At 36.2% G+C, this 15,543-nt stretch overlaps 2 protein-coding genes and 1 long non-coding RNA gene across 3 annotated transcripts; 1 reads left to right on the top strand and 2 right to left on the bottom strand.

Moving 5' to 3' along the window:
* Positions 1-1,735: 1,735 nt before the first annotated feature.
* On the bottom strand, positions 1,736-7,504 carry LOC108553549 (uncharacterized). Its single transcript, XM_017908499.1, has 5 exons — positions 7,432-7,504; positions 5,622-5,739; positions 5,359-5,515; positions 4,083-5,266; positions 1,736-2,258 (listed from the first exon to the last, which is right to left on the bottom strand). Exons 4-5 carry the CDS (start codon positions 4,691-4,693, stop codon positions 1,769-1,771), a joined length of 1,101 nt encoding a protein of 366 aa, XP_017763988.1. The 5' UTR covers positions 4,694-5,266; positions 5,359-5,515; positions 5,622-5,739; positions 7,432-7,504; the 3' UTR covers positions 1,736-1,768.
* On the bottom strand, positions 2,941-3,850 carry LOC108553550 (uncharacterized). Its single transcript, XR_001890640.1, has 3 exons — positions 3,783-3,850; positions 3,187-3,674; positions 2,941-3,014 (listed from the first exon to the last, which is right to left on the bottom strand). It is a non-coding gene; the product is annotated as an uncharacterized LOC108553550 (long non-coding RNA).
* Positions 7,367-15,278, top strand: LOC108553544 (uncharacterized). The gene is made up of 5 exons (XM_017908492.1): positions 7,367-7,569; positions 9,479-10,401; positions 11,207-13,259; positions 13,541-14,535; positions 15,195-15,278. The coding sequence occupies exons 1-5, from the start codon at positions 7,407-7,409 to the stop codon at positions 15,276-15,278; spliced, it is 4,218 nt and encodes a 1,405-aa protein (XP_017763981.1). The 5' UTR covers positions 7,367-7,406.
* Positions 15,279-15,543: the final 265 nt, after the last annotated feature.

Here is a 15,543-nt window from a genome sequence, read left to right as displayed (position 1 = left end):
TTCTGCCATCATGCAAACCGATCTTAAAGGCCACGATGAGGAACAGATGCGGTTTTCGCCGCATGATAATCTCAACCTTTATTTTGCTTCTCATCGTGGCCATCGTCTACTGCGTGTGCACCTCAGGTCAACGTATACGATCACTCAGTAGATCACTAAGGGGTCGACCTCAACCACCACCCACGGTTTCACCAGAGGAATCCATGGCAGAGGGAAGGGAAGTGATTCAAGATACGTAGAGAATTAGAAGCACGAACGTGAGTGTTTTGATTGGATCTAATACGCAGTGAGAAACTAATGTCTCTAGGATACAGATGACCAATAATGATAGTTGCAAATGTTTTATTATCTTCAGAAGCCAGTTAAGAAATTTTTGCTATCCTTCGCGTAGTCCTTGATATAATTGATTGGATTGTAACATCGTTAGACCAAAATTCTACGTCGATTGAGATCATGAACTATCGATGTTAATTGTAATGGCTGAACATAAGTTTGAAACGACGCATGATAGAGAGAAAAGAGGAAACGAAACGTTTGATCCTGGATAACGAATGTGGCAAACGTGGTACGTGGTATATGTACATAAATCCGTGTCCGAAACAGAGCGAGGTCGAAGTACATTTTTCATCCGCAACATTATTCGGAACGAAAGTAATGTTACATTTCACAGAACAACGCCGATACAGTTCCCTGTGCCGTAACAGCTGCGTACAGATAGAGTGCGCATGGAGAGAGGGAGTATAAGAGAGAAACAGAGAGGGCAACTCCTGTGATCTACATTTTAATCTTGCTGCGTCGATAAAAAAGAGGGAATCAAAGCATCGTTCGGTCACACACGTTGAAAAATCAAATTCAATGGCTCGAATGCATTTGTACAATATCAAAGCAGCTAGAAATAATGGATACCATGTCAAAGACCCAAGTTCCATCGTGCAGAATAGCCAAAATCCATGGCTGTAACACTTTTCTAGCGTTATTACTGTAGAAAATAAGAGATAATATCTTGAATATAGAATTTCGGTAATATAATTCCGAATATCATCGTATAACTATAATATGTTATCACTTGGTTTACATTCGGAATAATAAAACTCTTACTTTCTTTGGAAAATAAAGAGAATTTATAATTGGTATATCATTGGTAAAGTACATTATCATGACATAATTGTGCTGATATTTTTCTTATACTTGTACAGTTATCGTGAATAACCAAAAACTTACGCGTATGTTTAAAATCGATCATATTCTTATGATCATAACAGACAAGAAAATAACAAAGAAATAATAAAGACGATATAAGAAATGTAAATTTACGAAGATCAATGCAAAACTCAATGATTATTGTCATAATTTAAAGAAATTATGATATATTATGAGATCAATAGTAGGAATTAATGATGTTATAGATAAAGGTTGATCGATATCTAAAAATTATCATTATTAGAAACAGTGATACAGAAATCTTGACTCCGTGCAATTATCAATACTGATAATACGAAACATATCATCGTTATAGTATATCTATAATCTAAAATCGCAAATAGTCCCATTCGCTGTAAATCATTGGTAATAGATTCTATATTTCAAAATATATATCGACGTATCGATACCTTTCAAAATCAATCCAAAATATCTTTCAACTAACTTTCTCTACAAAAATACATTTCTTAGAACGATCCAGCAATTCATAACGAAACAAATGGATAAAACACGCATGTAACCTTATCACGGACGACTCATGTGAAGATAAAAGAACAGAATACTTCGTTTAATCGAAGTCATCCAGTTGTTTCAACAGTAACAAAACCCGTGCAACTTCACCATCTGTGATATGATCGAGGAACGACAACACGATGCAGGCAAAGAGAAACTTGTCTACTATGTCCTTTCTCAAATGTTTCTCGGATACCTCTGGGTATTCGGATCGAACGGTGTCGATGTAGAGCGTCAAAATTTCCTGCACCTTCAACGGCCCATTTTCATGCGTCACGTTATACAGTAGAATGGGCCCCAGATCGACAGCCGGCGAACAGTATCTCATTGTTTGCCAGTCGATCACCTTCGCGTCAATCGGTTTCCCATTCTGGTATTTGAACAGCAGATTATCGTGTGAAAAATGACCGTGGCATATTGTGGAAACCTCATTCACCTCCGTGGCAATGCTTTTCACCATTTCCATTAGATTATTGTTTATCTTGCGTTTTATCTCCTCTGCAAAGTCTGCATAGTTTGTCATCACTTCAAGGATGTCCAACAATCTGCAATTAGTATGTACGAATATTTAATCAGATATTGATGTCGTAGATAAAGAGGCTGTTTTGAAAAATCGAACATGGAGAATACTAGTGTGAAATCATTAATTGTGACAAATGTCCTTTGGATAAAGGTTATTTGTTACGTTGATATGTTAAAGTTGTGGTATTAATTATTTCGGAATCATCTTTATTTAAAGAGAAACATCTTCAAGCTACCGTATTATTTATCTGAACTTACTTTTTGTGAGGAACCTTAAAGGATTGATGAATAGGAACTAAAGCTACAGATAAAAATTCTAATTAGAACAAACATATGACCACACTTTGCAATTGACTTTTCAAACGTGTTACCTATCGTTACCATACAAGAATAGTTTCCAAGGAAAATGATTTAAAATTGAAATAAAATCAAAAGCGAAAATTTGATCACAAGAGAAACTAATTTTTCTCTAACTATACATCGCAATTCAAATTTATAATGAAAGCGACTACTTTTGGAACCACGTTATCATTTATTAATATACCTCTAAAACTTCTTCACAAGGCAACTCGTGCTCCCACAACGCACACATGGTATGTTCGAAAAGCACACTGACCTATCTACGAATGTGTACACGTACATAAAGTGCACGGTACATAGTGAGTGAGAACTGTGAGGAACAGTGCTCGAAAGGAAAGTTTCCAGCGAGAATTTAGATGCATGGTTCGGAGAAAAAGTTCAGAAAAAACTTCCAGGGACAGATTAGAATGTAGTAACCCCTGGAACATCAGAATTTAAAAACAGTTACTCGCATTAAATATCCTAACAAACTTACATTAAACAATATTTCATCGAGATGAAATCAAAAATAGGAAACATAAAAGATATTGCTAAAAGTATTATTTTATATCATTAAACACAAACTTCTCTTATTAGCAAAAATAATTGTACCTTTCATCAAGAAACGATGGATGTTTCCGTGTTCAAATTTTCTAACAAACTGGCAACTAATTGATTCACGTCAATCTGTTGATACTCAAAACTCAATCAATTTCGGACTCTGTCCGCTTCAATTGTGTACCGATTATTGCGCTCATGCGGAAGTTGCTATGCCATTGCTACTGACATCGATAACATCAATATTACCGGTCACCAGGGGTAAATGTCATCCAACAACGCCATCCTAATGGGCTCGATAATTCTCGCATCTTTTGTTACGTGATTTCAGAGTTTATTAAATCCAACCAAGTTAATCCTCCTTCGTAACACTAATTTTACTCAATGGTCGCAGATTCAGCAGGGAAAAATATAGCACTGTTTATTTAATCCTTAAATGGAATTACTAATAGAGATTAGTAATACTTAACGAGAATTAGCAAGGTTCATCGTTATACGTTCCTTTTTCTCTCGACCTTTCTACCCATTCTGTTATTTGTTTCCTAGCGATCCCCAGCATAGCAAAAGAATTTAGATAAATAATTATGATCAAAAGAAGAGAGTAGAAACTACAGAAGCAATTGTTATCACAGTCATATAAAGAAAATTACTTCTCTCTTAGTCCTCTTTCTAATGTCATTCACAATTTTCAGCTGTATAGTACTATTTCTAAGCCGAATAAGAGACAATATGTATATCTTCGAAGAAACTTCAATCTATGAAACATCTTGTCCAGGATCCTTGTCATAAATTCAATTTCTTTAGCAACGAAGCTAACACCAAGAATATCTTCTCATGAGCGTATTCAAACTTTGGGACAATAGTGAACTTAAAATTTCTATCTCACAATTTTTGTATGTTTCATAATAAATAGTTCTATATCTTCATACCAAAAGAAAAGAATCAATTACCTAGTCGATCTCTTCTCGTAGTGCCGCATAGCGTCCTCGGTAAGTGCAATTTCAACCAGGTTCGCCTCAAATTCTCTGAAAATCTGCGGCTCAGTCGCTCTCAGTCTCAATCCCCTAGCGTGAAATTTGGCCAAAACCTGCACGCACAATTTCAAATGATCCTCGTCCAATTCACTACCCACCTGCGTATAACCAGCTTCCTCGAGATCTTCCAAGACAATCACTGATCTTCCATAACGACCCAGATCAGACAAATAACATTTAGGAATAAAATCCGTGCCATACTTAAGTGTCATCTTCGAGTAGAACATTTCCTCATTCTGGAACGCACCAAACGCCGTTGGACTCACGTGCTCACTCCCTTCTTTAGGTAGCAATTTCAGCAACAGGGGGAAGCTGCGTGACTCGCCGGAAAACCTGACCACCACTGTGACGCGATAAATCTCGCTACTTCGACTTAGCTCGTCCAGACGAATAGTGGCTGAGTCGAACTCGACGAATTCTCTGGAATCCGGCTCACAGAAACAACGATCGTGCACCATTTCCGGAAGCAGTTCGTGCTCGATGAAGTTGCTGCTTCGCTCCCAGACCTCATGGGACTTCATAGTCATGGAATATCGCTACCAGATCGCGGCCAATTGTTATCGAACTTCGTTTGAAGTTCAAACGTTGTGCCTGGCGAAGTGAACGATAATGGCGGCAAGCCGTTTTCGTCACGCTTATTGTAGAACTAACAAGAGAGAGTGTAACACCGATGTCGAAACGATTCGTTATAACTGCCTTAGCTATCTCTATGAAATTAGAACGATTTGATAACTTTCTTCGAATAACGTCACTGATAAGGAAATCTTGAAGCACGTGTAACAAATAATCTTCAATATCTTTTCGTGAATTCACTCGTTCGACGTCGATGATTCAGCTTACAAGACTGGATATGATACCATATACGGCAAAAATACTTATGGATCCACGTTGCTTTGGACTTTCCTTCTGAAATGACGGCCACCACACGAATACAACGACGTTAACTTCAATCGACGACCGAGTCACACGAGATTCTTGACTATCTCTGAAGGGTTATGGAAACGGGACGCGTGTCAAATCGCTCATGATAAGGTGTCGTTTATCAGTTAACCTCCTCAAATCGACGCACTCGTCACGACGAGTTGGACGCAAGTAACCAGCTGGAAGTATCGTAGGAAATCGTTACGCGTGTCAGGTCCCCTCGTGAGATAATGAAGCTCTTATCTTCTAATGGCGTCACAAACTAGCTTACTCCACGGTGCTCGACGATGGCTGGAGACCGTCTACGACTTCGCGCGTAGTTTCACTAAACTCAACGCATGAACATGTTTGCAACCAGCTGACGCGAAAGTGCGCATCAAGTGTTTCCGATCCGTTATGTATGGATAAATTTTTGATCCTTTGACAATCTAAAAAAGTTGTAAAGCGTCATGAACAAAGAGTATATCTTTCATATATTTTAAAGTATTTTAAAGTATTTTAAAGCATTATAAAAACAGTAGATTCTATACATACCATTTTTTAATAAGTATATCTATATCTTTATCAAAATAAATAATTCTGAGCTCCTTGAATTTCCTCAGACTGCATTTCTTATTTGATGCTTCGTGCTCCAGGTCGCACTCGAGATAAACTGTTAGCAGATCAAAACAGATTAAATTTTTGTTAAATGCAAAAGTTTAAAATAATTAAATAAAATGAAATAACATCAATTGGTGTAATTGTGATATCAATTTAAAAAGACCATTTAAGAAGATTAAGTCTACAAATAGCGAGCGTAATAATTATGCATGGTAAAACACCATAAGAGAAATGGTTTTCGAAGTCTCTTGTTCTACAGTTAGAAATTATTTCATTATTTAAATTACCCCAACGTTTAATTCAAAGTTAGAAATTAGCAAAGGAAAGTGGAAATGCTAACTTTAGAATGTTCTAATGTATAGAATTTACATTATAACCTACACGAAATAAATGATCGATTATAAATATAAATCCAAATTAATACATAAAAACATAAAAATATTCATGTCGTTGTAAATACCATGAAATAATTCATAATCTATTAAAAACAGCAATGCAAATTCAAGGGTTAGAAATGATGCCTAACCTTATTCGAAGTTGTTTACATCAATGTTTATATCCGATGTTAAATCACAGAGGGCGTTTACCTCAATTAATTCGACTAAACCAGCGAGATCGATATTAGCGGGCTGCAAGCAAAGATGGAAAATCAGATAACGAGAGATGGGGATATGGCAATTATAATAATAAGGAAATCTTCCAAGGGACGTTTCGTTAAATTTTACAGGGTCCTTGCAGGATAACGACGCTGCGAAAAAGCTCAGGGAAGTGATTTTAATTCTAACGTGATTACTTTTGTAAATTCCGAACTAAACGGAGTTCGTCCTTTGTCTTTTTAAAAGTTTTACCGGTCGCTCATTTTAATACCAGATGAAACTGTTTGAACTTTTGCACGATTCACGATTCGCGAGCTGATTCTTGCAAATACTTGAAATTATTGCAAATTTAGGATGAATTCGTTTCATAATCCCAACGAAATAGAGAAGTGTACGTGTCTTGATACGAAAAGTTTAAAAACCAATAATATTTAAAATTTTTATTTCTACTTTCCTTTATCTCTTTTTTTAATAAAAAGATTTTTCGACACGAAGTTTCGAATATAAACAGGATTTTAAATTCATCTTGAATTTTTTAAAAATTTGATTAAGAAATTGTGTCTGTTCAAAACTATTTCAGATTTTAACAAGATTCTAGAAGTATGGGAGATTTAATCACTTCAGTTTAAAAGTTAAATTAATACACAGAAAACGGGAAGAATTTAATATTATGCACTTTATATAAAATTTCCAATTACGATACGTGATCTAAATTAGAAAAAAAATCGCATTGTATTGAAAGTAACAAATTGCACCTCTCATATCTTGCTCAAAGAACAATATAAATTATTCACTATACGTACAGACGCGCAATAAATTATCTCCACAAAACAACTCAAACAGCACGCAGCCAATCAAACAATTATTTCACCGTATCGCTACAACTTCATGTTTCGACAAAGTGGAATTTACCAATAGTCCAACCATCATCCGTTGAACCAATACCAAATCCGACAATCCCTTCTGGCCTCCGTAATTCAAAATTCCATGTGACAGGATCGCCACGAAACCCGCGACACAACACCGAATTTAACGTGTCGTTTGGCAACACGAGGCAATCGTAAACACAGTCGCGTAAACGCACGGAAAAGACACAACTCAAGTAACTTAACCTATCTTTCCGATGATCAATTTTCCTTACAACGTACCATTGATGTCGTCGATCATGCCGAGTCAAAATGTACCGGTGCAGACAAGCCAGAATTTTCAGCCATTCCAACAGCCACAAATGGTCACGCAACAAATGCAAACTACTCCCTCCATTGTTCATCCGACAAATGCACAAGGTATTTGCGAGCGTTGCAAAAGTTATTAGTTGTTGCGTATGTATCGATCATAGATGGAGCTACGATATCGATGGCAAATATTGCTCTCCAGATCACGGATCACTGTCGACTAGAATAGGTCTAATAACACGCTTTGAGGAACTAATAAAACTGTTTCATTACCATTTAGTGATATAGGTTTTGTATTTTTTAACGTATTGATCCGTGATATATTATTAAAATATTCCGCATTTTAATACGAGATTTCTTTTTCAATAACGAAGTGTTAATTGATTCCTTATTTGAAAATTTGAGATTTTGAACGAAGTGGATTTGTTTTTTAACATGTTAAAACGCCATATTAAAGTATTTTGTTTTAACCACTACATGATATTGAAATCAAAAGACAATAAAAATAATCTTATATTTTTCCGGCATCGTCTACACAGGTAAATTTATACAATGAATGAATTAATTTCGTCTTCTATTTTCTTTCTATTTTCATCTTTCTGGTTTCTATAACTATCTATTTATTTTCTGTATACAGAAAATCTGATTGGTGTTGAACGTTATTAAACATTCGGTATACAGGGTTCGTCCAAAATGGTGGTATAAACAAACATAAAATAATTTTAAAATAACACAAAATTCTTTATCCAAATATTTTTGGGAAAACAAAATTCCCGAACCTTTGTCGATGGCACTATTTGTAATATACAAAAACAATAATATTTTGTTTCATTCTCTAAGATTTTCGATATCTTCAAGGTACAATGTCAGTGTCGTGTAATCTCATAGATAAAAACCATGAATAGTTCTCATTCGATATTCATACTTTCAAAGTCGATTTTCACTGAAATGAAGCTTCGAATAAAAGAATTTCATATTTATCTATTCAGTATACTTTTGTGCAGTATATCCGGTTACATCATCATTGAACCTATAACTTACATATATATATACACGTAAAAAATGTTCGAATATAGTTTAAATGATTTTACGCATAAAAAATTTGCGTTTTCATTTATTTTCTCGTTGGTTTGTTTTAAATAATTAATCTACTTTTCGCATACAATGCGAGTTGGAAATTGTATATGTAATAAAAATTTATCGTGAAATTTCATATTAAAGGAAAAACGAACTAGAAGTTTGTCGAGCGTGCTCGAGTTTACCATAATACAATTCTATCGTGAAAATTACGATACAGCACATTTCAGAATCGATTTTCTCTCTTTTTAAATAAAGCCCTTTAAGGGTAATTTTATTTTACATTTTAAATTTTTAATCTTGTCAAAGTTACAAACTTTAATCCACTCGCTGTATGAATATTCTTCTTTGAACAAGAATGTAATTATTTTAAATTTTACAGGCAACATATCTTTTTCTCTCCACTATAACTTTAGTCTCTTGGACTGTTAACAATTTTGGCAAAATAATTAAAGGTAAATAATCTACAATTTTTATTTCATCAATAATAAAATTTCCCAATACAATTTCTTTAATTTTGAAATTAAATAAAAATCCTTGAGCTAAGAATATATTAGAAAGAAATTTTAATACACATATAATACATATAAAGATAATGCCCCGATAGTAGACGCACATCGAGACTGCGTCGCGTCTGCTAAAGGGGGAGGTGGATATTTTAGGAATTGCCGATGATGTGTCATGCGATCAGAACAGCATCATAATGTAAACATAACACGGAGACTCGCTCGACGCAACTATTCCAAGAAATCGTGGAGATGACTGTATCTACTACAAAGGCAAAAATGCATTTATGGGGACACTACAGTGTTTCATAATATGTGTCCAAACTTTTCTTACCAACATAATCCAAACAAACTATTCATATACTATACTACCATAAACTAAACCAAAGAAGTACATCTTAAATCTTCTAATTAAATCTTCTAATTTCAATTGATAGATCCGTTCAAACCACCGTTTTACCAACTCCACCAAGCGGATATGTTCGTGGCGAATCAGAATCAGTATCTACCCAACATACACACCTCAAGGAACCCGTACCCACCGACGTTTCAAACATACCCCAACGTACCATCTACCGTCCAAACACAGCCAAACTACGGTGCTCTTCCTCAAAACGTCCTCGACCAGATTCGCAACTGCGTCAGTAGCACGGCTCCCATATTTATTCTGCCTGGCGGTTGTCATCAGCAAACCGGTCTAACGAGTCAAGGAGGCGTAGCACAGCAGACAGGACAGCCGACAAACGTCACTCTCCCTGCATCAATCCAATGTCCACCCTCGTTCTACCCCTATCCGATTCCCATGCCGATGTTTGATCCATTTGGACCTCAAACCCAAGGTAAGATCAGCTCTCGTGGTTGCTCGTGCTGTCAGAGAAGACAGGACAGTTTGGACAGAAAGAGCTATCCAGTCGGGTGCTGTTGCAACATCCATGAACAGGAAGAACATCAATGCACAGCTACCAGGGACGATACCATTTGTTCAAAGAGAAACTGCCCAGCTTCCATAAGTCTTCAGGCACTGGCGTCGCAATTTCTGTCCTTGCCAGGAATCATATCTTGCGCCGCCACTCGTTTGATCCTGAGAAAAATACCTGGGTCTAATATTACCTCTGCCATGGAGGATACGATGGACAAAGCTCAGAAGTCTATTGCTGCACTTAATAAGAAACAGTTACTAGTCGAGTCGAGAAATGCTCAGCAGGTGAACGCGTTGATTAATCTTCATATGACCACTAACCCACCGGCCAACATTATTCCTTTGATTACGTTGCTGCAACTGAAGGTGAATACCCTGAAGGCGCAGGTCGAGAGTCTGATCAACAAGAAAGTGATGGAGTGTCAGGGATACGGGTTTGAGGTAAAGTTCTATTTCGTCGACTGTTGTGGACAGGATTGAATGATAGGATTCTTGAGTAAAAATGGTATTTTGGGTTAAGTTTAAATTAAATTCTTCCGCGTCGGTGAGGGATGGATTAAGCAGGGAGGCTGTTTTAAGTCTCCTTTGATCAAATACTGTACTTGTCATCTTTTATTATATTACATTTTCTCATCCTCTATTTTTTGTTGTTATATTAGACCGATTCAGAGCCTTGTATAGTCCTACGAAGTTAATTGCAGGCCGCGGAAAATTTAATTCAAAACCAAGTTAAATGTATTCGAGGTTAATTGATAATTCCAAGTCCACCCTTTGAGAATCGAGTATAATTAAGATTCTGCGATTATTTAGAGTTTCGCATATGCCAGTCAAAATTAAGGTTATGTCCATTCAAAGTCAATTCAAAGACAATTGAAGACTATATCCATCTAAGGTCAACCGAAGATCATGTCAAAGTCGTTCAAAGTTATTTTAATCTAAGTCGCCATTTATTTTTTCCCATTACAATTTTTTATGCAAATTTAATTTTCTCGAATATGTTGAACAAAAACAACCTAATTTCCTCATCTCGTTCATAAACGCATCATCGAGAGCATCACCAATTAACATAACCTTTTATCGCGAAACGTTCCATACCACTCGATTTACCACCAACCTATCATTTACCTAGCCATCGCAATTTCGAACGAGAAGAGTCTGCGAGTATTATCAAAACATCGTTCATTCCGTGGCATGATTTACATTCTGTTCGCTGTCCAATTATATATGCTGCTGCCGATGCTTCCAGGTGGAAACCAGCGGCCCCATAGATCCAACCATACTCTCCATGAAAACGAACGAGGAGCTTCGACAACTGCTCACCGCTCTGCGACAGAAAGAGACAGACGAACATGTGAACATGAACTTCTCGCCTTACTATTCTCAAAAAGTAATCGCTGAGTCGCGCCTGAACAATGTCCAGGCGAAGATCCGTCAAGTGGAGCTCGAATTCGACAGAAGAAGAGGTGTCCCGATACCTATCTCCACTCTCTCATCTGCAATCGTCCAGCAATTTTCCGAAGCCAGATGCACCTTTGACTTCGCTCAGACGAGACTATTCGAGCCATACGTGCAAGGAAGAACGTTGGACTCACCAGATCCGTTCGAACAGAGCATACGTAATACTAGACGGCTCTACTTGAAGCCGCGCGAGCCTGAGAGAGGTACAATGCATCGGGAGGGAGAGGCTAAAGCCATCTGTACGTCAGAAAACGGAACGTCGACGTGTAAAGACACGGGGACGGGGGAGGGCGCTGTCGTGGGTTCGAAAGAGAAAGCGGTTGAATCCAAGTCGAGCGTGGATACTTGTAGCTGCGAGGAAAGCTCTTCGGAGGAGAGTCTTAATGGAGATAAAAAAAAACTTCGATTAAAAATCGATGAGAAGGGAAAGGTGACAATAACTAGCGTAGATAGTTTGAAGGATGTATCACTGTTGAAATTGGCATCACGTGTCGTTGTAGATGTTAAAAAGCTTCCTGCAAATGATTTCGAGCAGCAGGTTCCTGCGAGAAAGAAATACGCAGAAGAAATGGATAAGAAACTGAAAGACGAAAGACTGGGTGATTCTGAAGTAGAATTAGTGGATGTTAGAAAGACAGATACAAAGAATACAAATTTTGAAAGGATCGTCATTAACAACGATAATATTGAAAGTGATGCAAATACTGAAAAGAAGATACAACCCACGAGTATAAAAACTAAAACGATTTCAGATGATGTAGGCATCTCGATTAAGAAAGAACCTGAAAGTGGAGAAAGTAAGTTAACTACCGATTATAAGGATATTTCCATTATTACTGAACCTGAAAGCGTTCTTAATGGAGTAAGTACTGCTTATAAAGACATATCCGTCAAGAAAGAACCTGAAACTATAAAAGATGAAGTAACTCATACAGATATTCCTATTAAAATAGAGCCACAAGAAAATGGTAAAAATGGTTTGAAGCTTGGATACCATAAAACGACGAAATTCATACAAATAGAACAACCAACGGAGGTCACAGAACTTTATATCGAGCCAAAAATAAAAACGAAACAGGCAAGACAATCCTCCGGTTCTAAAGAGCCAGGAGACGATGATAATAATACTGGAGAAGCTTCGTTCGCCACAACGCCAACGGCCCAAAGAAAAAAATCGAAAGAGGAACTAAAAACTCCTGATAAAATATTATTAAGAGGAAAGGAAATCATGGGGAACCTTGAAGACACCGAGTTCAGAGATGGTAAATTTCCACCTGATGAAACTGGAGAGTCAAAAGAGAAACCAATCATCGAGGATGTCACGGTAAATCTACCAAGTGCAAATGAAGCGAGCCAAATGCCTGGAAATTCTTTTGATTTGTACAGAAGCTCCTTTAAGGCGAAGCTGACGAAGTCAAAGGAACAGCTAAAGAACAGTGATTTTGTATCGAATGAAAACGGGACTAGCCCTGTAGGCAGTGAATCACGAAAACAAGATAAGAACGGCAAATATTTACAAATTGTATCCATGATGACTCATGTTAAATATGACAACCGTTTCGATAGTTTTTGGAAATGCAATATTAACCAGAGTACAGTTGAAAAGAAGAAAGATGAATGTAGAAGAAATATTAAAAATATCTCTTTAAAGGATACCAGTAATGAGGAGGTTAACGAGGATGATGTATATTTTCTTTTAAATGAAGAAAATTCTTCGACGACATCTGGTAATCAACGACATAAGCAATTATCGATGATCCCCGTTGGTACTGAAATAGACGATGAAATCCAAAGAAATGCATTTTTGGAAAAAATGTTTCCAAAAAATTGTCGAAACAATGGTGAGTAAATTATAACAATTGTACACATATAAATTATATTATAAAAACAGTTAAGTATAAATTTCAGTAATTTAAAGTATGCATAAAAATTTAACGAGTTAAATTTAGACTAGTTTTGCCTTAAATTATAATTTTTGGAGTATGTATATCTTTTTACATCTAAAAGAAAATTATTAGGAAAATAATACACAATGTGAATGACATAACTTGTAGTATATAAAATTATTTAAGTAATACGTATATAAAATATTCGAAGTACAAATAACCCATATGATTCGTAGGCGAGAAGATGATAAATGGACTGAGACGTTTTCCACCGTTGAAGCACACATATCCGAAGATAGCAGAAACAACAACCAATATCTCAGAAGATATATTCCATCGAAAAGGGATTGAATCCAGCTCTACCAAGATAGTTTGCGATAGAAGTAGCTCTTACCACCGTGAATCGAAAGTGGGAAATAACACTGCCTCTGCGATATATTCAACAATCGAAAATCAGCTTATTTCTTTCAACTCGTTGCTGAGTAACATACCAAACCTCCAAGACATTCTATCGAATCTACACTTCAACAAATTGTCAAATAACATTTGCGGAGAAAATACTCGACATACACAACGATGGATAGTTAACGATATCAGAAATAAAGATGTAAAATCACAGAAAAAAGATTGCACTTTACTTCCCTCGAATACGAATGCTTTTGACGATAGCGAGTATGGCATTTCTGGCGGATATCGCGTTTCCGTAAGCGAACAGTGCAGCCACGTACATGAAATGAAACACTCAATAATCGTTGACGAAGAAAAAAAAAATTACTTGTTGATTAGAGGATCGGTTAGTGACCAATTGCAGGAACTATCGAGAAACGGTTTCAAACGTCCTTGCTATACTCGTAGAAGTTTAGTGATAAGAAGTCGATTAAAAAATACTGAAAATTCGAAACAGGAATGTTTACATCCGTTTACTATAATTAAACGACTGAGGAAAAACAAGATAGTTACGCCTCAAGCACCAACACGAATTGAGCATCATTTGAAGGTTAGAGAAAGATTTTTAACTTTACCTCGAATTCCAGAAGACGTGGAAATGTTAGACCATGGCAATCACACCAATGATTATATAATAATATCTGAAAATGCGATAACACAGCAAAGTAGTGAACAGAATACAGATGACATTAATAACTGCTCTGCTGCTCCTATTGATCACTCGTCGTCTGTCATTGATCGTGTAATGAACGATAATCCCAGTGACTTGGAAATAAATAAACAGGTATAGTTTGAACGAATATCACGATTTTATTAGCGTTTGGCAGTAAAGTATAACATTGGATATTAAATGAAGAAATAATGACATAAGAAAAAACGAATCTCTTACAAATTTCTTTTTGTGCGAAATGAAATTATCATCGAACTATCTCCCGTTTGAAAGTTGTACTGTCTTATACATCATATGAATGCTCTCTGATCGCTGGGTCTAATCTTTAAAAGACCCAATTATATCAATGAAAACGCAAACTTTATATATTTGTGTACATACAATATACGAATGAACGTCTCGAAAAAACATTATCAATCGTCGAATATTTACATTTGTCTCGTAGTTGGAAATAATTTCAACCGGTGAGCAAATGCAGTATACCTTCTTCCGCTTTATTAATCGTTAATTTACTTCGTTTAACAGTTATTATCTCTGGTCGATGGACCACAGTCTATCACTATCGTTAGCTGTCTACTGAGAATCTTTAGAATCCGTAGTGTATAGTAACAAAGCGACCATACAGGTCGAACGCTTGAACACCCTTGAAATCGTACAGCTCGGTTTTTGGAGGCCAGAATGAAAACTCTTAACGTAATTCATCTCGCGTGCTATTGTCACACTCATTCGCGTCAGCGTAAAGGCATTCAGTTCTTCAAACACTTCATATTCAGATACACCCGTGCATTATAAACTATAGTTTGTCCAAGATCAATTGGTTGATCAAGAAGAAAGAAACCCTTCACCATAACCTGTAACATTGGTTCCATTCTATTGTTTATCTTAAAAGCGCAAAACATAAATATAATCAATATGTAAGCATACATATTTTCATACATGTATTTGAAAATACTTGAAGCGTTTTATAAGTTTAGAAAAGAAAATCTTGTTGTTAGTTTATATAAAACCAAGAAGGTGACTTTGAATAATCAATAAATTTTGAACAAACTTTAGCAAACTCATACAATTCATGAATATTGTATAACTTGTTATTCAATGTGTGTGTATGTATATATATATATA

The sequence above is a fragment of the Eufriesea mexicana genome, unplaced genomic scaffold (genome assembly GCF_001483705.2).
Source record: "Eufriesea mexicana isolate 0111107269 unplaced genomic scaffold, ASM148370v2 scaffold11180, whole genome shotgun sequence".
Lineage (NCBI taxonomy): Eukaryota > Metazoa > Arthropoda > Insecta > Hymenoptera > Apidae > Eufriesea > Eufriesea mexicana.
This window is presented reverse-complemented; position numbering and strand designations above follow the sequence as displayed.